Source organism: Erpetoichthys calabaricus, chromosome 13 (assembly GCF_900747795.2).
Source record: "Erpetoichthys calabaricus chromosome 13, fErpCal1.3, whole genome shotgun sequence".
In the NCBI taxonomy this organism is placed as follows: Eukaryota; Metazoa; Chordata; class Cladistia; order Polypteriformes; family Polypteridae; genus Erpetoichthys; species Erpetoichthys calabaricus.
This window is the reverse complement of record NC_041406.2, coordinates 4,514,337-4,539,240: the sequence shown is the minus strand read 5'-3', so window position 1 is coordinate 4,539,240 and position 24,904 is coordinate 4,514,337. Positions and strand designations below refer to the sequence as shown.

The window sequence follows — 24,904 nt, the reverse complement described above, 5'->3', positions numbered from 1 at the left end:
CTACCAGAATGATAGCAAGAAAAAAGGATGGAGAAGGCATGGAACAGCTCATTATCCAAAGCATAGCACATCATCTGTAAAACACGGTGGAGGGAGGCAGTGTGATGGCTTGGGCGTGCATGGCTGTCAGTGGCACTGGGACACTAGTGTTTATTGATGATGTGACACAGGACAGAAGCAGCTGAATGAATTCTGAGGTGTTCAGAGACATACTGTCTGCTCAAATCCAGCTAAATACAGCAATCAAATTGATTCATGATACAGATGGACAATGACCCAAAACATACAGCCGAAGCAACCCAGGAGTTTATTAAAGTAAAGAAGTGGAAAATTCTTCAATAGCCAAGTCAGTCACCTGGGTCCTCATGCATAACGCCGTGCGTAGAATTCGCACTATAACATGACGTAAGCACAAAAGCCGAAATGTGCTTACGCACAGAAAAATCCAGATGCAGGAATCTGTGCTTTCGCCAACTTCCGCGTTCTTCCGCTACATAAATCCCACTCAACGTGGAAATAAACGCACGTGCACGCGCTTGCTGTCCCACTCCAACTCCTCCCAGAATTGCGCCTCTTTGAATATGCAAATCAATATAAATATCCCTTAAGCCCAGTGTTCTGTGAAAAGGCAATGGCAAATGTACGAGCAAAAATAGAAGAATTTCAGCGAATACCAAATGGAGGTAAAGAAAAATGTACTATTTGTTGGTTTAAACAGTTATATAAGCAACAAAAGGAAGTTGATCGAGTGACATAGCGTGTCGGAGAAACTCGAAAGCTCAAGTTCACAAAGTCGCACAGTGCCGAAATACAAAAGTTGTCACATATCAAAGTTCGCGTGAGAAGGCGACTCGTAGCCCACCGTCTGAGCGTCATATGAAAGCTTATTAGGGTACAGTGGAAAAAAAAGCACGAAATGTCAACTTTAATCTCGAAATTTCCACTTTAATTACATAGTTTATTTTGTCATTAAAGTAGAACATCATAAACTTCATCTTAAAATCGTTTAATTTACTAGTTTCTCAAATCCCATCGTAACTAAAGTAGTACATTAAATGCTTCGTTGTGTATTTGATCTTCTGTGTGCTCTATGTGCCTGAATCACTACGTGCTCTTCCTCCGACAGGACACAGAATCCATTACGTTCGTAATATTACAGCTCTCTGAATAATTAAAACACTGAGAAGTATACGTGATATCATTTTCATGATATGAGTTAAAGCATGTTATTAAACATGGGAACACGGTGGCGCAGTGTTTGTTCATGTCTTACACAAGATGCTTGCTGTGCCATACGCGACCTTCAATGAAATGCTTTATTACAGAAGTACTGTCTTTTTCAAACGTACTAACCTCCAATTCCTGTCCTTCCTTTTCTTTCTCCAAATACCCAATCGCCACACAATCAGCTCTGTAACAGACGTTAAGCCATCTGTAAGCTTAGAACGCCGATTCTTCAAAACTTTTAAGGAACATCGAAATATCTTCGTAATGTTTAATTATCCTATCCATCTGTCCATCTATCCTTCCAGTGTCGCGCCAGCCCCAGCATGAATACAGCGCGAGGCAGGAACAAACCGTGAACGAAGCTCAAGCTTGCTAGTGTATGTGGATCTAAGAAAGGGTAACCACACAGGAACAGTAGCACTGCTTTGACGCTGGGTGCCGCCAGTCTGCAAAACCGAGTGGAGAACTTGTGTACAACAGGGTATGAGGTACCGTGGAAAAGTGCGTGGCTTTACGCCAAGTGTAGGTTTTATACATCACAATTTGAACGTGGAAACGTTCTTACGCAACATTTCTGTGCATACGCACCGTTTATACATGAGGCCCCTGATCTTAACCCAACTGAGCAGGCATTTCACTTGTCGAAGACTAAACTTCGTACAGAAAGGCCCACAAACAAACAGCAACTGAAAGCCGCTGCAGTAAAGGCCTGGCAGAGCATTCAAAAGGAGGAAACCCAACATCTGGTGATGTCCAGGAGTTCAAGACTTCAGGCTGTCATTACCAGCAAAGGGTTCTCAACCAAGTATTAGAAATGAACATTTGATTTCCAGTTATTTAATTTGTCCAATTACTTTTGAGCCCCTGAAATGAAGGGATTGTGTTATAAAAATGCTTTAGTTACCTCACATTTTTATGCAATCGTTTTGTTCACCCCACTGAATTAAAGCTGAAAGTCTGCACTTCAACTGCATCGGAGTTGTTTCATTTACAATTCATTGTGGTAATGTACAGAACCAAAATTAGAAAAAAAGTGGTCTCTGTCCAAATATTTATGGACCTGTGTATATTTTATATATATATATATATATATATATATATATATATATATATATATATATATATATATATATATATTGTGGCAAAGGCGCTATATAGGCATCGACCCGACACAGACTGACAACGGAGGCACATATAGAAATAAATGAATAGGTTTATTTTCCTTCAGCTGAGGTCCACGTCTTCCTGTGTCCCTCAGCCCTAACACAATCCCAAAACAACACACAAAGTAAATCACCCCAAACCACACTTTTCTTCCTCCACTACTCCTCCCAGACAGCTTCATCCTCCTCCTCCCGACTGGCGCTCTGTGTAGTGGCCGCAGATTCTCTTTATATTTCACCCGGAAGTGCTCCTAACATAGATTCGGCTGCACTTCCGGGTGTGGCTGCGTTGCTGCCCACACAGGCTCAGGAAGCCTTGCAGCTCCCCCTAGCGGTGGCCACAGAGCCCAACAGGGATGAGCTCTGATGTTCCAAGGTATTGGCCCCGATGCAACCCAGGGGGGCTGCCACCAAATGTTCCGGGGGATGTAGTGTGCATCCATTGGCTGCTCCCCCAGATCCAGTATCAAAGGGGTGTCCCGGCCGGGCCATCCGCCACAATATGTATAACCAGGTAACTGAAGCATCTCCGACTCCAATGTCAAAATACATTTCTTAGCCCATACATGAAACGAAAGATATGCAGTACAAAAATCCAATTGTAATTGTTTGACAGAGCCATGTGCAATAAAATACACGTTTCTCCTTGTCGTCGTCCTTCAGTTCTTGGACACAAGTCATTCTGTACGGCTTCATTTGTAGTGAGTGCAACACACGTTGACAAGACCTGCGTGAAACATTTATTTGTTGTGCCAATTTACGTGTCGATTTCCTAGGGCTTCTGGCCATCCGTTCTTGAATATCTGCTACGACCGCAGGTGTACAAACGGATGGGGCCCGATTCTACTTGCAGTTTGCAACTCACCCAGTCTTACGCCACTTCTTCACCAACTCATGAATACTGCTCTTTGCTGGTAGGTTTACGCCAGGAAACTTCTGTGCAAAAATTTTCTGCATTTCCTTAAAAGAACCGGTAGACACATACGCATGCACTATTCCAATTCTCTGTTGCAGAGAATACATATTTCGGATGTCTTTCACGCACTCACAGCTTCCTTACTAATGCACAGTTGGGGCTGCTGACCCCATCACGACAACGAGGCTCTGCGATCGCAACGGCACCCACCTGTATAATAGCTCGAGCCAGCTGGTCAGAGGCGGTTAAGTTTTTTCGTGCGCCACCTTGTATATACTTTTCAAGTTTCTCACTTAGTTGCTGTGCCCTGAAGAAGAGGTGAATCCTTGAAATGCATCGGCCACATTTCTTTGAATCTCTGGGATTCAATATATTCTTGACATTATATGGTTGTAAACTTTATGATAAAGTATCTACTATTGTGGACTGATTCGTTCTGTTAGTGGCTGACATTGTTCATGTCTAGGTTTCGTTTATGGTGATCTTCTAGGCCACATTTTTAGGTTTATATGTATTGATTTTCAATTGATTATTTTTAATTGAATGTGCATGGTTTCATGCGTTTCAAAAAGGAAATTTGTTATGAGAAGGTCTGCTAGGAAGAAGATTATTATGGCGATGTCCACAGGGGCAAGGGTAATATTATAAGAATGTCTGCAATATCCAGGGGCCTCATGCATAATGGCGTGTGTAGAATTCACACTAAAACATGGCATACGGACAACAGCGGAAATGTGCGTATGCAAAAAAAAAATCCAGATGCATAAATCTGTGTGTACACCAACTTCCACGTTCTTCTGCTCCATAAATCCCAGGTTGTATGGTTGCCAATATTCAAATGTACTTTGCATATTGTTATTATTTATGAATATTATCAATAATACATTATTTTATGTGTAACTTAACTCCTACTTGTCTTTTTACTACATCTAATTTCCTGAGGTTATAGATATAGAAGGGAAGGTGGGGATAAGTTATATACTGTAATACCTTATACACAGTGGTAAATCTGCGGGATTAGGCATTCTGACAAAGGCTACTTATTAATAACTAGCAAAATACCCGCGCTTCACAGCGGCGAAGTACTGCTTTAAAATTTTTATTAAGAAGAAAAGTAAACCTTTTTAAACTGAGGGAAAATATACCAATAATTATTTGTTAAGGATCTCTTTGTATACCACATTGTCAGTTTGGCCCTCCGGTTGTAATAAGACGAACTGAGCTTACTCTTGGGCATGCAACGTATAGTTGGCCATGTGAAAAGCAATCTCGCCTCAATTCAATGCCAACCTTTTTTAGGGTTTGTCCCTGAGACTTGTTGTCATTGCGAAGCAGAACCTTACTGGAAATTGGAGGCGTTTGAATTGAAATGGGTTTCATCGATAACTTCGCATCCAGCTTTTGAGAGTTTAAACATTCATAAACAAAGTGTCCATTACTCAAATCGTCACCTGTGAATCTAAGATGTTTAAGAGGCATTGGCGGTTGTCCAAAGGTGTAAAATATTTGGCCATTTCGGTACACTTGAAAGCGACAATCGAACAATTCAGCGGCAGCCATCAACTCACATGCAGAACCATAGGTGAAGGGCTTAAGCATTTCACTCTTCTAGTGCTCCTGTGTAGTATAATTATCTCCTGTACCGTCATCAGTCCACACCTTGAACCTGTCCCAGTCATTCAATATATAAGACACAATGTTCCTCCGGATATCAAGAGTGAGCCTGATATGGCCGTACAATATGTAACACAGAGAATGGAAAAGGCAGGCGGCATCTCCGGGCATGGAAACCACTCGGTAAGTGACAGTTTTCTGATCGATGGTGATCACCTCCATAGACATGTTAATGGGGGTACGGTTGGAATGATAAAGGAAATGGGTACCTGAACAATGTAAACTAAGTCTAAAATACCTACACAATAACTATAATTGTAATAAACGAACAATAAAACAACAGAGAAGTCGTGGATTAAATAAACTGGCTGCAGTTATCAGGAGGGAGACGTGAATACCGTGGTGAAGCAAGGAAGAGAATGAAGAGACCGGAGCGACTGACGGCCTTATATAGGCAGGCAGCCAACTATGTGGGAGTCGTGGGGATGGGGGACCCAACGCCTCCTCACACGGCGACCGAGCTGCAGGCTATGGATGTATATATATGTACGTAAGTAGGTTTCAGTTAGCGTTGGGAACCTGCGTACCAAATTTCTTGAAGATGGGCCCAGAAGTAACAAAGACCGTTGAAAAGTTCAATATGGTGGCCAACAGTGGCGTCATACCACAGAAATAAGTACGTACATCGGTTTCGGTTAGCGCAGGGAAGCCACCTACCAAATTTCATGAAGATGGGGCCATAAATAAGAAAGTTTAACATGGCGGACGTTGTCAACCGTTATGCATAGAATTTCGAAATGAAACCTACTAAACTTTTGTAAGTAAGCTGTAAGGAATGAGCCTGACAAATTTCAGCCTTCTACCTACATGGGAAGTTGGAGAATTAGTGATGAGTGAGTCAGTGAGGGCTTTGCCTTTTATTAGTATAGATACAATAGCGGAAAGTAGAGCGATATATTACTCTACCAAGACAAAACACACAGCTAAAACTGAATTTTGCCGTTTTGGATTTCTAATAAATTTGAAGACCTTTCTGAGAATGTGTGTTGGCTTTGTTATTATGGGATTACTGAGTGTAGACTGATTGGATTTTTTTTCCATTTGAAAGTATTTTTACAACACAGTAACGTGTACAGAAAGTGAAGGGGTCTGAAGACTCAGTCCATCAAGTCCAACATTATGTGAATGTGCCCTGCGTTAGACTGGCACCCTGTTCAGAGTTGGTTCTTGCCTTGTGCCCTCATAGCTGCTGGAAGAGGCACCCCACATACACCCTGAACTGGTTAAGATGGAGATGAATACATTGGATATTTAACCCTGCTGTGCTTCCCCATTTATAACCTCATTCACACATAATTACTTTCCAAATATATAAAGCCCAATACAAAAGTGAACAGATATGTAAAACAGGAAAAACAATAAAGACGGCCCTCGACATGTAGCAAAAGGATTCATTTGTATAGCATACCACGAGGTGATGGCTCAGACATGCACAGCCTGTCACGTTCTTCTCTCTCCGATGGCCTGTGAACACCGAGGGTCTTGCAGCCTTGGACAGCCAACAGCTGATTTTGATTGAATTCCTTGCCAGCCGGATTCATGCTATCCTGTGAAGACACACAGCATACAATTTGTTTAGGACAATAGAAGCTTGTATTGTTAATACATACTGCAGCAGGTTTGTGGCCTCAACTGCCTCCACCACAGAACCTGGAAAGGAGCCGATAAAGGACTTACAGGATAAAAGGGTGGCGGTTTTGGAATGGCCGTCACAGACCCCAGACTTGAATATTGTGACAAATCTATGGGGAGACCCTGCATGAAAGACATCTGCAAGGAAGAGCGTGTGTGTGTTGGGGGATTAACGCGTCACAAGGGGGTGTTTGGCGGCAGATGAGATCCTTACGAAGAGCAGACTGATAGGGTGCCAGCACTTTTGCACGTGTCACATTCATATGCTCTTCCATTCTGGTCAATTTGGTCAGTCTCTCTCTATATAAATATAAATCCATTCTCTGTCTGCCTGTATGTTTGTCCACTTTTCACGAGAGAACTTTTTTTTTTATATAATTTGCTTGAACATTGCGGTTAATTTTGCGACTTTTCTCATCTTTTCTCTTAAGAATCATAGTTCGCTTGCTGGAGCGATATGTTCGTGTTAATCCGAGACAGAGGCTGCGGGCCGAGGAAGGCGGGACCTCAGGAGTGGGGAGCTGGGTGGGGCCCACCTCACTGTCATGTTTCACTACGATGTGGGCGGAGCCACGGGGGATGGCTGGTATATAATAAGAGCAAGCATGCCCAGAGGAGTTGGTCCTCTTCAAGTTTTTATATTTTTGTTGCATTAAATTTTCCATTTTTTTTTTTTGTGCAAATTTTGCAGTTGTATTCTGCTCCCTTGTTTGTTCACATTTTTCTGTAGTATTAATAACTTTGCCTCGGTCCCTTTCCTCAGCTCTGTGGAATTAGGAACTTTATGTGTCAACCTCTCTGGTGTCGTGACCCACTTTTTCCCCCATTGTCTTATCGAGCGTGACTGTCGGAGCAGCAACCCACTGTGACTCACTTTGCAACCCGCTGCCACTCACTTTTTCTCGTGTAATTGTCTTCGAACCCCACCACCAGTACTGTTAGCCAACAGGGTGCTGTCAGAAATGGGGCTACTGTTTTCTGAAGAAGGAGAAGGGTTGGAGACGTGTCCGGAGGCAGGAGGAGAGGAGGAAGGTAAAGAGAGTGGAACTGAGGGTAGGAACTGTGAATGTTGGCAGTGTGACTGGTACTGCATTTGACACCATCGATCATAATATTCTTAGAAATCGCCTTAGTTCAATGGATGGGCCTCTCTGGCAGTGTCTTAAATTGGTTTGAATCCTACCTGGCAGGGAGAAAATTCTTTGTTAGTTGTGGTAATTACAACTCAAAGACACATGATATCCTATATGGTGTTCCACAAGGCTCTATCCTGGGTCCGCTGCTCTTCTCAATCTACATGCTTCCGTTAGGTCAGATTATCTCAGGGCACAACGTGAGCTGCCACAGCTATGCTGTACTTATCAATAGCACCTGATGACCCCCATTCTCTTGATTCACTAACACAATGACTGACTTGTATCTCAGAATTTGTGAATAGTAACTTTCTCAAGTTAAATAAAGAGAAAACTGAAATCTTAGTGATTGGCAATAATGGATACAATGAGGTTATTAGAAATAAACTGAATACATTAGGATTAAAAGTCAAAACGGAGGTAAAAAGCTTAGGGGTAACTGTTGACTGTAATCTAAATTTTAAATCGCATATTAATCATATCACTAGGCCAGCATTTTTTCACTTAAGAAACATAGCAAAAGTTAGACCTCTTATATCATTGAAAGATGCTGAGAAATTAGTTCACACGTTTGTTTTCAGTCGACTAGATTACTGTAACGCACTCCTCTCAGGACTATCCAAAAAAGACAAATTGTTTGCAACTAGTGCAGAATGCAGCTGCTAGAATCCTAACCAGGAAAAGAAAATGCGAGCACATTTCTCCAGTTTTGATGTCACTACACTGGTTACCTGTGTCATTCAGGATTGACTTTAAAATTCTGCTTATAGTTTATAAAGCCTTAAATAATCTCGCTCCATCTTATATATCGGAATGTCTGACACCTTATATTCCAAATCGTAACCTCAGATCCTCAAATGAGTGTCTCCTTAGAATTCCAAAAGCAAAACTTAAAAGAAATGGTGAGGCGGGTGGCCTTCTGCTGTTATGCACCTCAAATCTGGAATAGTCTGCCAGTAGGAATTCGCCAGGCTGATTCAGTGGAGCACTTTAAAAAACTACTGAAAACACATTACTGTAACATGGCCTTCTCATAACTTCACTGTAATTTAAATCCTGATACTCTGTATATCCAATTCATTATAATAACTATTCATGGTGGCTCTAAAATCTGTACTAACCCCTACACTCTCTTCTGTTTCATTTTCTGGTGTTCTTTTGGTGGTGGCATCTACTCAAAGTACCATGATGTTCCAACAATGATGCAATGATTAAAAGCCAGAAGTCTGTATGACCATCAGCATCAAGTGACTCCGTGAGAACCCTAACTACAAAGAGGACTATTTCATTTATGTTAGGTAGAATGCCCAGAGGGGACGGGGTGGTCTCGTGGCCTGGAACCCCTGCAGATTTTATTTTTTTCTCCAGCTTTCTGGAGTTTTTGTTTGTTTTTTCTGTCCCCCCTGGCCATCGGACCTTACTCCTTTTCTATATTAACTAATGTTGTCTTATTTTAACTTCTTATTTTGTCTTTTATTTTTCTTTTCTTCATTATGTAAAGCACTTTGAGCTACTTTTTGTATGAAAATGTGCTATATAAATAAATGTTGTTGTTGTTGATGGTAAGTGGAGAGAGCAGATATGATGGAGAGAAGGTTTAATCAGAATATAAGTTTAATGTCACTGTGCTCTGTACAAAAATTATTTTATAAATCCACTCACATGTACAGGCCAGGCCAAAAGTTAGCACACAGGGGCTCTCAGCATTTAGAATTGCTGGGCCAAGTATAGGACAAGATAGACAAAGAGAGCCGGAGGAATGTATAGTCAGCCTAAAGACAGGTGTATACTATTTTGTCCTCTGTTAAAAGTCAGCACAAAATCTTCTTTCCTTGTTTGAAAATGGACTATTTGCCGACGTGGGGGTCTGCACGTGGAGGAACCAGTATAAAAGGCTTGGACAGCAGCCAAATACTTAGAAGCCGATGGACGGATGGGTGATATCGCCATCCATCCTGAAAAGCTTTCCAGCGCAGCGACGAAAAATGGCAGACTGTATACACTCAGTTCCCACCTTGGTGATTGTCTTGCTATGGCTTCCTTCATCTGTAATGCCACGTAAATTGTCAGTAAAGACAGATAAGTTATTTTCTCTTATGTGATGTTTACCGCCGTATCACTATGTGAGGGATATCGCCTTTTAATATCATTATTATATAGTTTTCGGTTACTTAAAACGCCGCAATTACAAAAGAACTTATTCCAAGTAGGGAGCTACTGCCCCCTACAGGGAACAGAAGGAAGGTTGATATATTGTGCCAAAAGGCTCAGCACAATTTGTGTGTAAGCAGCAGGGTTTGGAAAAATATCACCCATGAATTAAAAAAGATTTGTATCCACAAATGCTTCAAAAATAATTTTCTGAATGTTCTTCTGTGACGGCATCAGACACAGCAGTTGAAATTTATGAGGCAATAACAAAAATAAACAAACACTACACCGATAAGAATTTCTAGGAAGATAAAGAACTAATTTACAATTTATAATTTCATTTCGTTATCAATCCGATTGCGTTCTTGCTCATCCCCACCTGTCACTTGTACACTACACTGGTTCTGGTTTTCGCAGCGTAATTATATTAAACTAATAATTAGAACACGACTTATCAGTTCATCTTTACTGTATTCTTGTCTAGTTGATGCTTATAAATAATTATATGTGAAAAATTATTGCTGTTTCTCTATATATGAATAAATCTATTGTGGCACGCGGCTGGGGGTGGTACCCAGCTGGGACGGCCAGGAGGACTGGAGGAGGGTTTGTGCCTCCTCCAGACCACAAGAGGGCGACCGCCCTGGTTGTGTTGGGGGCCACGGATACAGAGCTGGGAAGCTCAACCCTGTAGGGGCCCGTGGTCACCGCCAGGGGAGCCCTGGACCTCAGCACTTTCGCCACACCCGGATGTGCTGGGGGGAAAGAGGATCAGGGACACCTGGAGGGCTTCCAGGTACACAGCCGGTGCTTCCGCCACACGGGGGCGTGTCGACGGAGGCTTATCAGGAAGCACCTGGAGCCCATGCGGGGGTGAATAAAAGGGGCCACCTCCCTCCATTCAAGGCTGGAGTCGGGTGGAAGTGGACGGAGCTCGGAGGAGAGGAGTGGAGGCGGTCTGAAGAGTAAAGGCAGGACTTGAAGGGGTGATTGATGCTGAGGCACTGGGGTGCGCTCACTATTGTAAATATAATTAGTGTAAATAAACGTGTGTGTGGTGAAACAACTTGTCTACCCGTCTGTGTCCGGGCTGCTAAATCCATGCAGCTCCCCCTAGCGGCCATCCGAGCACTCAACTAGGCTGTGGAGGACTCCATCTCCCATGGAGCCATGCGACAGGTTGGGGGATCACCATCCGCCAGGGAGGTTGCCACCAAGCGTTCCGGGGGAGGTATTGAGCTACCCATGGTTGCTCCCCCGGAACAGATGCAGCAGGGGCGTCTTTGCCGGGCATGGGACTTGGCTGTCCGCCACACTATGCAAAATGTATTGTAATTTTTCTCTATACGTCATTTTAATTTTCTATTTAAATAGGTTAACTAATTTATTAATGTTAGAGGGTTGCAAGTTGAAGAACCAACCCACCCCAAGTGCCACAAACTCGCGCTATGCCTCATGCTTTGCTACACAGTCACATGCGAACACATTGCTCAGCAGTGGGCTGAGACACCAGCTTTGTGGAACCCCGATGTCGGCAAATGTTGTGGAGGACTTCGTTTTGACAATCCTTACTGACTGGAGTCTCTTTGTTAGGAAGTCAAACACCCAGCCACAGCTGGAGCTGCTCATATTTTTACAATGATACATTAAAACGGCCTTCAGCTCATTCAGGAATACGTGATTTCAATCACAACCAAACAAGGAGAGGCCAGATCAACAGTCACACAAAGGTAGATCTATAAGACAGCGACATAGCAAAATTAATTCCACGCTTCACAAGCCCCCAAGCATGAGGTCACAAAAAAAGACTCACGTTTAGAACATCGATGTTCACTTGCTGAAAATTGCGAGATCTGAACTCCTGCATCCGCTTGTGGTTTTCTTGGTATTTTTCTTCTGCTAATTGCCTGCAAGGTGGATGACAAAGTAAAAGGTTTGGGTCAATAAACACTGCGAGTTGAGAAAAATTGGGACTATCAGGACCTGCAACCAGGAGATAAAATGTTAAGTTAGATTTTCTCCACCCCAGAACACAGTACAGTAAAACCTCGATTATCCGTCACTCGATTAAACTGTCAGTCTCCATTAACTGTCAGGGCAGATTACTCCTGTCGCACGATACGCTGCGAGTCTGCACGTCAGAACAACTCTCCCTTCTGCCAGCACGTAGTATTCTTCAACAGCACCACGTGTCGGGCCGCATTTTGGAATCGCAGTGTCAGTTACATACCTTCATCTTTAATAGCATTTCGTAGTTTTCTCTTTTGCTATAATTAAACTACTATACATTGTTATGGCCGATAAAGATATGTGTATGGTGTTTCAGTTGTCACAAATAATTGAAATTATTAAATGTGTTTGAAAACGGCAAAAGCGTTTCAAGTATCGCTTCATTTTACGGAGTAGGAACAACAACAGTGAACGATATAAAGCGAGATGCCGACAAAAAATTGAAAAACAATTCGAAAATGGAAACGATATTATTTCTGTATTAATATTATTGTTCTTCTGCATTGTAATTTTCTTTTTAAATTCATATCTTGTGATGTGCGGGAGCAGAAAGGGTGGAATGAATGCTGTAAGTCACTGTCGGGCAACCGGTGCGCTGCAAAAACTTTTGTAAAATATTTAAAATTGCTAGTGTTTTTGAACTTTTGGTTGATTAAAAAGATAATGTTTAAAAAAAATATATTTTATGTTGGAAAAACAGATAACGGTTAATCAGATTGTTGAATAAACAAATGTTTTTTTTTATATGCAAGTTAAAATTTTCGCTGTTCACCATTCATCATAATATCAACACCAGCGGTGTCAAAAACACATCTCGTGAGACTTAAAAAGTCTCGTTGTTAGAAGATCTCGCTCACTGTACAGATACGGAAATGAAGTCCAAGAAACACGAGAGACTTTAAATGATCGACAAGGAAATGCGCGTCTGTCTTTCGAAAAGTGATCCTCGCATCAATCTCATATGTGCTGAAAAACAATCTCAACGTTCACATTAATTAAATTTAAGATTTATCCTTTGATTCCTTTATTAATAAAATGTCTTTTAAACTTGTAAAATTAACTGTTTTTATTGGCGATTGTCCATAGATTGTGTCGTCACAACTTTATTTATGGGCAGTCCCTCAGGTGCGGCGCGAAAGAAAATTTTGGACTTAGTGCGCCGCAACTCGAGAAAGGTTGCCTTTCACTGCCGTAAGTGATGGGACTGGGGGCGTGGCTTCTGCTCTGTGACGGGCGGACACGCCTCTTAGGAGATGAGTGACAGGAGGAGCTAAAAGAAGGTGCGGCCGAAGGAAGTTTTGAGTAGAAGGTCAGGAGACAATAAGCAGGAGTGTTTGCGATATACAGACAGACAGAATGTGAGTGACAGGAGATAATTATTGGTAGAGAAAGCTTTCTTTTATTGTTTTGAAGGTGAGCTCTGTGACCAGATAATGGAGTATAAGACGGGGCACCGTTTGTTACAGAATGAAGACTCCATGTAAAACACAGAAAACTTCAGTACGTCTGACTTGTATTTCATTATTACTTTGGTCATTACAATATTATATTCATTATTTAATCTTGTTAAAACTGTATTTTGTTAATTTTTTTGTAAATAAATACAACTATCCTGCGGTGGGTTGGCACCCTGCCCGGGATTGGTTCCTGCCTTGTGCCCTGTGTTGGCTGGGATTGGCTCCAGCAGACCCCCCGTGACCCTGTGTTCGGATTCAGCAGGTTGGAAATATGACTATTTGCTAGACTAATCTACTGTATATCATTTTTGAAGTAGCTGTTCTGCTATCCGTCTTTACTCTTTTTCGTCATGGCCTCGGTCCCGACCCCTGACGGATAATCGAGGTTTTACTGTAGTAAGTAGTAACAGCAGTAGTAAAAGCAAACATGAACGAATGGCCGGTATTACTTCAGCTTCCTGGCCTTTTCATCCGCGTCCTGTAATTTGCGTAGCCTCATGCGCTCCCGTGGAGTCATTTTTTGGACTTCAGACCTGTCACGGAGGGTTTGCAGGTGGACTTTCTTTTGTCTGTAAAGAGAAAAAAAAGACACTAAATTTGGGTTTGTTCAAATCTTCGACACCATTTCAGTGTACACGTAGCACAGTGATGAGAGTCCATCGTATTCAAGTACACTCAGCAAAAAACTTGAACTGGAGTGGAAGTGACATATCTGAGCCATCAAGTGTGTAGTCTTTGTGTCCGAACCTCCAATTACTTCTTGGTTCTGCTTAATCCAAATTCAGGAGCAGAGCTAAGCGGCACCCGCTTCACATTCCCCGAATCCGACTTGAACCCACAGCAGAAAGGCTACACCACAAAAATCGCAAGAATGCCTTCAAATACCAGGAGTGCCTGAGGAAACACAGGATGAAGAAATCGAAAGAGGCCAGAAAGTCAAGAAAGCTCACTGCTGAGACTACGCTTGGACTACGCTTTTTGTTTGTCATCACTGCGTTCATAAGAATTACATACACTCACTGGCCACTTTATTAGGTACGCCTATTTGTTATTACAAATATCTAATCTGCCAATCACATGGCAGAAAATCAATGCATTTCGCCTGTAGATGTTGTCAAGACCACCTGCTGAAGTTCAAACTGAGCATCAGAATGAGGAAGAAAGGGGACTGAAGTGACTTTGAACATGGCATGGCTGTTGGTGCCAGATAGGCTGCTCTGAGTATTTCACAACCTGCTGATCTATTGGGATTTACACGCACAGCCATCTCTAGGGTTTACATAGAATGGTCTGAAAAAGGGAACATATCAGTGAGCGGCAGTTCTCTGTTGATGTCAGAGGTCAGAGGAGAATGGCTAGACTGGCCTCAGCTAATAGAAAGGCAACAGTAACTCAGATAAGCACTTGTTACAACCGAGGCATGCAGAAGAGCATCTCTGAACACACAACACATCAAACCTTGAAGCTGATGGGCTACAGCAGCAGGAGACCACACCGGATGACACTCCTGTCAGCTAAGAACAGGAAACTGTGGCTCCAATTCACACGGACTCAACAAAACAGGACAACAGAAGATTGGAAAAACATTGCCTGGTCTGCTGAGTCTCGATTTCTGCTGCAACATTTAGATGGTGGGGTCAGAATTTGGGGTCAACAACATGAAAGCGTGGATCCATCCTGCCTTGTATCAACAGTTCATGCTGGTGATGATGGTGTAATGGTGAGGGGGATATTTTCTTGGCACACTTTGGGCCCCTTACTACCAACTGAGCATCATTTAAATGCCTACCTGCATATTATTGCTGACCATGTCCATCCCTTTATGACAGCCATCTTCTGATGGTTCCTTCCAGCAGTATAACAGGCCATGTCACAAAGCTCAGATCATCTCAAACTGGTTTCTTGAACATGACAATGAGCTCACAGGACTCAAATGGCCTCCACAGTCACTAGATCTCAATCCAGTAGAGCACATTTGGGATGTGGAGGAACAGGAGATGGGATTGGGGATGTACAGCTAACAAATCTGCAGCAACTGGGTGTTGCTATCATGCTAATATGGACCAGAATCCCTGAGGAATGATATCAGTACCTTGTTGAATCAACGTCACGAAGAATTAGGGCAGTTCTGGAGGCATAAGGGGGTCCAACATGGTACTAGTAAGGTGTACCTAATAAAGTGGCCGGTGAGTGTATTGTGCTCATAAGAAAAACTCTGTTGTGAAAAAGTATTTGCCCCTTGCCTGATTTCCACTATTTTTGTGGATTTATAACATTCAATAATTTCTGTCTTTCAAACAAATTTAATTTAATAAAAAAGACAACCTGACTAAACACAATATACAGTTTTTAAATGATCATCTGATTTATGGACAGAAAAATGTTCACCAACACCTGTATCTCCCATGTGAAAAAGTAATTGTCCCCCAAAACAAACTCATACCGGTGAGTCAGGGAAAAGAAAAAACACTTATAACAAACCGTTCGTGTCTCAATGTCTAATTACGGAAGATGACAAGCTTTTTGGGGTTCCCGTCTATTTGTGGCTCTCTAGATCCAAAAAAATCCCTCATTTATTAAGCTATTTTTGGACCATATTTTGTGTAAAAAAATAACATCCATATGATAAAGAGTAACCCAAACTTCTACAGAAATAAATGTTGTTGTTAGACACATTTAGGGAATCGAAACTTGAGAATTTCGGTGGGCATCTCGTTCCACCAGCTACACTACACTACACATGAAGAGTCTGGACTAAGATTTGATGCCACACAGAGGTTATATCACCAGAAGCCATCAACAGACCTGAGTGCTTGAGAAGGTGCACAGGACCTCACAAGTGTCTCCATATACGAGGGGTGCTGACCCACTGACTACTCTGTAGGCGACAGTCAAGGATTTGAACTTAATAAGGAGTCAAAGCAGTGATCTGAAGAGAGGAGTGAGATGTGCCCGCCACAGCTGGATGAGCACCAAGCGTGCCGCTACATTTTGAATCAACTGCAGTAGCTTGGTAACTCATGTCGGTACATACGCCATGTGACACGACCAAAGTCTGGTCCAGGAGTTGTACTGCATGCTCTGTCAGTAGGGTCTGATCTTGTGGATCTTGTGTAGAGTAATTCTGCATGACCAACATGACCATTGTGACATGGTCAGTGAAGGACAGCTGGTCATCGATCACCACCCCAAGCTGGCATATACATTAGCGACAGGGAGCTGAATTGAACAGAGATGGGATGTTGAATAGACAGATAAGCTGGGAAAATAACAAGGTCCATCTTTGTCAGGTTGAGCTTTAGATGGCACTCTTCTTCATCCAGGCTGCTAGTAAGACATGTAGAGATTATAGCTGATATTGTGTGGTCCTCTGGAGAGGACAACAGGTACAGTTATGTGTAATTAGCAGAGCACAGATAGGAAAAACCATGGGACTGGATGATAGCGCCTAGTGAGGTGGCACACAGGAGGCGAGGACCCAGCACCAATCCTTAGGGCACACCTGAGCTTGGTTGGTGTACCCTCAACATTTCTTCTTACCAGGACACGTGGTAGGATCTGCCCAAGAGGAAGGACTCAAATCACCTAACTGTAACACCAGTGATGCCAAGGTCAGAGAGGGTGCCAAGGAGGATCTGCTGTTTGACCGTATCAAAGGCAACAGAAGAGATCGAGCTATCTCGGTTGGAATGGACCTTCATGAAGCCTCACTGATTAAGATCGTGCAAGATTAAATCTAAGGAAGATACTTGGTTAGAGACAGAACACCCCAGAGCAGGGCTGCCGAGTGAAGTTCATGGGAGGACACAGTGGCTCCAACCAGTTTCTGAATTAGGTGTCATATCTTGCTGTGAATTTATTCCTCACACATCAGACTTTTCTTAAAAGTGTTGATTTCTCCTTTCCTGATAACGTCATCCAAATGTTTTGAAGACTGAAGCAGATCTGTCCTTCTCATTTATTTCCAAATGTTTTTCTTAAGTTTTTTCTTATGATGAGCTTATGGCTTCCGTCCCCCTTGTCATTCAAATCTCATTGCAAAGTGTCAGCTGGTTAAGAATAAAGAAGCGAGAAAAGACACAGAATGGCGCTGCTTAACAGGGTGATGAATCTTAAAAAGCGAGTCAACACAATTAAGTAGAAAGTCTGATCCTTTAGCACTAACAATTGACCTCCATAGAAGAAATGAAGCCCTCCAATGAAGGGGCCACTATGGCCTTCCAGAAGGTGAGCTCGGCCCACCTGCACCAGAGGCTTTTAGCTACACTACACAGTGCTGACCTTTCCTTCCTTTTCCTTTCCTCCTTGCTGTCCATCATATCCGATGATGTTGTCCACATCTGTCTTTCAAAGGTATGTTCCCAATGGCTAAACAGTCCAATCCTGGAAGCACAGATGTTATTACAGATGAGGCATGTTGTTGAAGTGTTGCTGGCAGCCTACATGGGTGTGTTCACCTCCTCTGCTCTCCTCCAGTGTACGCATTCCAACCACAGTGAGCTGTCACCAGATACTGTGGTCAGCAGCAGCGTCTTGCAGGTCATATCCATGCGTTTCCAAGGAAACCTTCATCTGGTCTTTGAATCGCATCTTCTGCCCACCTGCTGAGCACTGGCCATGATGTAATCGACTGTGCAGAACTTAGGATCGTTAGTTCTGGGGCATCTGAAACACATGGCCGAGCCACCATAACTAATGCTGGATGATTGTGACCTCACTACAGGCAAGTATGTAAGTACGAGGCATCTGCTCACATCAGGTGAGACCCAAGATGTGCCTGTTGGCACCAATAGTTGTGGAGGAGTTTGGGTTTACAGACAGCTTGGCTTCAGTCTGGGAGCCAGAGTTGGGAGGAGGAGGAGGACAATGATAGCTAGGAGTGGAGGAGGAAGAGAAAAAGAAGGCAAAGAGAATTGATGTGTGCTGAATGTGTCTTGTACCTGTGGTTGTGGCATGAGAAACACTTGACAAGGAAGAGTTTCCCAAAATAAAAGCTCTTGTTTATCGAGACTTGTATCTGAGACTGTGTGTGTTGCATGTTTGGGGAGCTGGAGTGCCCTCTGGCGGAAACATTAGATAGACAGACATGGTGGGATCTCCACTACCATGGGGCATCACTTCTGGATTATGTGGGGGCCACCAGAGGGGGCTGTTGGAATTTGTAGTCCCTACTTTTTAGAGACTCCTGGTTGACCTGGAAGAGCTTCCATAGGGCAATGCCCTAGCACCAGAAGTACACTCGGGTTATAGATAGCTACATGATCTCAGCCAGGCGAGTCAGAGTTGGGAGAGAAGCTGAACAACACCTGCCTGGGAGGAGTCGAACAGTAAAAGAGAAGAAAACGTTTGTTTTGTTGTGCTGCATTGGGCTGGACAAAGAGGGAGAAACCTGTTAAAGGTATTATTAGTAAATGAAAAACTTTTTTGCACCCAGGACACTTTTTGTGTAGTTGTGTGATGCAGTTGGGGGCTAGTTGACGCCACCTGGTGATCACGATCGATAGATAGATAGATAGATAGATAGATAGATAGATAGATAGATAGATAGATAGATAGATAGATAGATAGATAGATAGATAGATAGATAGATAGATAGATAGATAGATAGATAGATAGATAGATAGATAGATAGATAGATAGATAGATAGATAGATAGATAGATAGATACTGTAGCACCCAGCTGGGGTTCATGCCCAGCCAGGACGCCCAGGAGGACCGGAGGAGGGCTTGTACCTCCTCCAGAACATGAGGGGGCAACCACCCTGGTTGCTTTGGGGGCCACGGGTACAGAGCTTGGAAGCTCAACCCTATAGGGGCCCGTGGTCACCACCAGGGGGTGCCCCGATGCCTTGGGAGCCCTGGACCTCAGCACTTCCGCCACACCCGGAAGTGTTGGGGGGGAAGAGGATTGGGGAGACCCGGAGGACTTCCGGGTACAAAGCCAGAGCTTCCGCCACATAGGGGTGTGTCAACGGAGGCTCCTCGGGAAGAACCTGGAGTCCATCCGGGGTGTATAAAAGGGGCCGCCTCCCTCCATTCAATGGCAAGAGTCGGGTGGAAGAGGACGAAGCTCAGTGGAGAGGAGTTGAAGCGGACCAGAGACTGAGAAGGCATTGTGTTGTGTGGCCAGGACTTAAGGGGTGATTGGTGCTGCGGCACTGGGTTTCTGCACTGTGAAAATTGTAAATATTGTAAATAAACGTGTGTGTGGTGAAACGATCATGTCTACCTGTCTGTGTCCGGGCTGTTCCCCACAATAGATAGATAGATAGATAGTGTGGCAGACGATCAGGGATCCTGCCCCACCGGGACGCCTGGAAGAAGGACGGACCGGGAGAGGGGCAATATCTTTCCCTGGGTGCAAGAGGGCAGCCCCCTGGATTTCATCAGGGGCATGGAGATGGAGCTGGGAAGCTTAACCCTGTGGGGATCCATGGCCAACAGCAGGGGGCGCCTGGACAGTCCTGGAGCCCTGGAGGACACCACTTTCGCCACACTAGGAAGTGCTGCTGGAAGACCATCACGGAGCACCTGGAGCACATCCTGGGCGAGATAAAAAGGACCGCCTCACTCCTTTCGGGGAGCTGGAGTCAGGTGGAAGAGGACAGAGCTTGAGAGAGAGGAGTGGAGATGGCTGAAGAAAGGAAAAGGACTAGTTTAGTGTGGTGATTTGTGCACTGTCATTGATTTTGTAAAGGGTGTGTGTTTTGAAGATTTGGAGTCCATGTCTGTCTGTGCTGAGGCTGGTCTTTCACAATAGATAGATAGATAGATAGATAGATAGATAGATAGATAGATAGATAGATAGATAGATAGATAGATAGATAGATAGATAGATATGAACGGCACTATATACCAAATAGCTAGCCCCCTTGATGAGTGGAGTACAAGTCCAGGGCGCTTTTCTTAAGCTTTGCGCTGCACTAGTGACACCTCACCTGGAGTCCTGTGTGCAGTTTGGGTCTCCATATCACAAGTTAGACACAGTTAAGTAAACTAAGTATTAGATGTAAAAATGTTAGACTTGAGGACACAATGTGAGGTCTGAAATGTGGCAGTACTCCTCCCTCGTGACAAGGACCCAGGAGTCAGTGCACTCCTCACTATCTACACCCAGATGGTGGACAGAAGCGCTCAAGGACGGGATGTTAGGTTATGAAGCGTTTTATGAGTTTCCAAGTGGTGCGGTGCAGTGTTGGACTTTAGGGACCTTTAGGGACCTTCAGGGACCTTCAAATCTCGACTTGATGTTATTTTGATAAATTGGGTGTCAGGCTGAATGGCCCGTTCTCATCACAGTTGTTTCAATGTTCTAACTGGTTGAGTCTAAACTGACCCGTATGAAAGCGTCACATCCCCTTGAAACTGGTATCCCACCCAGGCTCGATTCCTGCCTTGTATCTTGTTATAACATGTTTGTTATAATATTAAGTTTAATGTCACTGTCTCTGTGCACACTGTTATGGATTCATTCATACAGCCAGACCAAGTATGGTACGCAGGAGCTCAGCATTTAGAATTGCTGAGCCAAGCACAGGACTAGATAAGCCAAAGACAACTGGAGGATTGAATAGTCAGCCTAAAGACAGAATAATATACATTTGCCCTCTGTCAGCACAAAATCCTCTTTCCGTGTTGGGAGAATGAGAACTGCATGTAGGCACTGTGCTATTCCTGTATTTCTGAAGGTGGGGTTTGAGTCCTTTCCTGTCCTTGTTTGGAGACCAGAAAGAGCCTGCAAGTGGAGCAACCAGTATATAAGGATGGACTTACTGCCAATACACTTTGAAGCTATCGGACGGAAGATTATGTCCTCCGTCCGGAAAATCCTTTCAGCGTGGCGACGAAAGATGGCAGACTGCGTAGATCAAGATTCCCACTTTGATAGAGTATGTCATAAGCTTCCCGTCTGTAATACCGTGTAAAACTGTCAGTAAAGTAAGCTAAAGTATATCTTTGTCGCTAATGTGATTTTTTTTTTTGTACCGCCGTAATCACTATGGGAGGGATGTCGCCTTTTATGTCATATTTCTATATTTTTCGGTCACTTAACATGCCGCAATTTCAAAAGAACACATTTCCGGAGAGCTAATGCCTCTTAAGGAAACATATCTGCTGCTGTAACTGTACACTAAATAAGAATGGACAGAAAAACCAATGATTCCTAATTCATTTCATTCCCACTGTTTTCATAAGGAGCCCAGTGAAAGGCACAATTTCCTTTTGTTTTGTTTTTTTTATTTTTTTAGACTGTAGGCCTATCGTGAGGTTACAATTACAAGTCGCACTAAAATAAAACTTTAACAAAACAGACTCTTAAAAGCTTGTACGGTGTCAGTTGTAATTAAAAACCTAAACCACGCTGACAAATTACAGGTTTTGAAATGTGTATCCTGCTTAATAAAACAATGCGATGAAATGTTTACTGCCAAAGCTTCTTGAAAAATATAAAATGTGCTGCAAGCGTGTGGTTAAAATAAAAGTCGTATCCCTGCCAGAAAGAGAGCTCATTCAAGACATTTCCTGCTTAAAAAAGGAAACTACAAAGCCGTGTAAAGATGGCATCCATGAATTAAACTTCATACTTGGGAAATGAACAGCGGCCCACACATCGGGCAGGGCGATTCAACATGAAACTGCAGCTAGCGTGTATTTAAACCTGTAGAGGGCGGTATGGAGGCACATCGATATCTCTGTCTAGTTTAATGGCGAGGGGCACACATGCGGGCTTCTTAATACCACAGGAGTGTCATGAACGGAGGCTCCTTCTTCATTTCTTTATGAACAGAATAAAATTGTTTCCTGCTCTTGTTCATTTTTTGATGGATATTTTGAATTATAAGCAGATTCAGAAACTATTCAGAACTTTGCTGCATTGTAGATGTCATCTGAAATGAAGAAATGCTCCATTTTCCCATCAGTCTGTACTCAATTAGCCCATAATGACAAAGTGACATCTTGTTTTCAGAATGGTTTGCAATTTCTCTTCCAAGGAGAAGTCAGACCCTTCATTCAGTGCTTTGTAGAAGCCCCCATTGGCAGCCACATTAGCTTTGAGTCTTTTTGGAAGGTCTCTACAAGATTGCACACCTGGATTTGGGCAGTCTATCTCATTCTTTCTAGCAGATCCTCTCAATATCCATTAGGTTGGATGGGAAGTGTCTGTAAACGGCCATCTTCAGGTCTTGCTCTAAGGGCTTTGTGTGGACTTTGGCTGAGCCAGTCAGACACTCCGAATCCTGTCCTAAAGACACTCCAGCGTTGTCCTGGCTGTATGCTTTAGGTCATTGTGATGTTGAAACGTGAACCGTCCCCTCAGTCTGGGGTGGTGTGCACTCTGCAGTAGGTTTTCTTCAAGGACCACTCTTGCATTCTCCCTTCACTCAGTTCTGGCCAGTCTCCTTGTCCCGGCACCTCCATAGCATGATGCTGCCACCATCACATCTCACTGTAGGGATGGTATTAGGCAGCTGATGAGCAGTGCCTGGTCTTCGTCAGACATGGTGCTTGAAATTCCTGCCAAAGAGTTCAATTTGCGTCTCATCAGACTCGAGGAGTCCTTTAAACTGTCATATGCCTTTCAACTTAAGAGTGGATTCCTTCTGAATGTCTAATTGATGGAGTGCTGCTGAGACGGTCGTCTTTCCAACCGGTTCTCCCATTCCAGCAGAGGAGTTCATAAACTCTGTCAGAGTGACCATGGGGTTTTTGGTCACCTCCTTGACCAAGGTTCTTCTTGCTTTGATTACTAAGTTTGGCTAGAAAGCCAACTCTAGGAAGAGTTCTGGTAGTTCCAAACTTCTTCCATTTCACACTTTTAGGAGCACTCAGAGCTTTACAAATGGGTTTGATCCCCTTGCCCTGATCTGTGTCTCCCCACAGTTTGATCACAGAGGTCTATGCAGAGTTCCTTGGACTCAATGGTTTGGGTTTTATGTTGGTGTGAATTGTGGAACCTTCTCTACACAGGTCCACGTGTGCCTTCTAAATGAAGTCCAATCAATTTGGTTGCCACAGGTGCAGTCCAATCAATTTCTAGAAATATCTCAAAGATAATTAAAGCAAACAGGATGGACCTGAGCACAATATGGAGTGCCACAGCAAAGAGTCTGAATGCTTCTAGGAAGGAGAGAATTCAGTTTTTGATTTTTAATACATTTGTAGACCGTTATGAACACACGTTTTCACGTTGCCATGTTGGGTTATTGAGTGCAGACTGATGAGTAAAAATTGCAAATTTATTAATTTAAAAGGAAATCTACAACACAATAAAGAATCCCCTGTATATGTGCATTCAGACCCTTTGTTTGCAGTGTTTTTCAAAGTGTTAAAGTATGAGCCACACTGTGGGCATGTGCAGGACTTGAAGCCTGCCTGTTTGAGTTTGGGGCCAGGCTTCTTGTGGTGAGGCCTGTTTCAAAGTGTTAAAACTGGGCTCCATTTTATGATTTTTTTATATGGTTTTTCTGTATTGAATTCATTAATCTTGCACTCGTTTTGTGTTAAGTCACTAAACTTGATTCTGACATCCAGTTGTGGTGAACACAGCTTCATTTTGAAGATTAATATTGGTTAATATTTGGTTTTCAAACTCACAGACATTTTGGAGCTCGCGTCGTTAGGGACAAGTTTGCTTGTTGTTAGAGACGCGTCTTGTGATGGCACAACAAGACGCAATGGATTTGTTGTATTTCAGGCAGGGTCCCGCCACTCACCGGGATTCAAATTCTTGCTTATGTCTTTTTTGTTCATTAAGTCTTTGATTTATGTATTTTTAACTTTTATTTAAGATGATCGGATTTGGCAACCCCTAATGGGAGCAGCCCGAAAGAAGACAAAGAATATTTATTATTGGCTTTGTTCCTGATGCTTGTGTTATGTTCCTTCTCTTTTCTCAGTGGCTCCACAACAGGCCGGTCCGCCTGTCTATCACCACAAGGGATTTCCCTCAGCCTCATGAAGGCAGGGGCAACCTACACTCCTTTACGGTTCATTTGAATGCTCTTGGGATTGGCGAGTTCTTGTCCTTTGTGATTTGTTGGATTTTTGACCTCTGTGTTTTGTATTTCAACTACTCTTTGGATTTGTGATTTGGACTTGGTTGCCTTGGATTGCCTTTGCCTTTTCAGTTATCATTATTTTCCCCCTTGGTGAACTAAGCACGATTGTGAGAGAGTGAGGGTGGGTGGGCTATTCATTAGAGCAAGGGGCACCGAGCACAATCATTGGAGCAGTGACCCATTCATGACCCACCGTGACCCACTACCATTATAAACAATAGAAACTTGCGACCCACTGGCTGCACCCTGTGACTACTTTAACTGCCCGGGGATATAAACCTCAGTTCGATTGGCATTTTATAGAGCTAGGGAGGTCAAACTGCTGGCTCGCCCAACGACTTTTCTCTTTTCATCAGTTGAACCACGCGAGCGGAAATTAATTTGTGTTTTCACGGAGCTGGTCAGCCAAAAATCCTTCCTTGAAATCAGTTATTGTAACTGTTATGGATGAGTCTCGTCATCTGCGGTCAGCTCAGCATGA

The 24,904-nt window shown here is 43.3% G+C and overlaps 1 protein-coding gene across 1 annotated transcript in view; it reads right to left on the bottom strand.

The window, feature by feature from the left end:
• nek11 (NIMA-related kinase 11) overlaps nt 1–24,904 on the bottom strand; it is a 311,548-nt gene that overhangs the window by 127,461 nt on the left and 159,183 nt on the right. The window contains exons 10-12 of the mRNA XM_028817897.2: nt 13,813–13,932; nt 11,710–11,803; nt 6,389–6,527 (exon numbers count right to left, since the gene is read on the bottom strand). Coding sequence (XP_028673730.1) covers nt 6,389–6,527; nt 11,710–11,803; nt 13,813–13,932 — 353 coding nt within the window. The remainder of the gene's footprint in view (nt 1–6,388; nt 6,528–11,709; nt 11,804–13,812; nt 13,933–24,904) is intronic.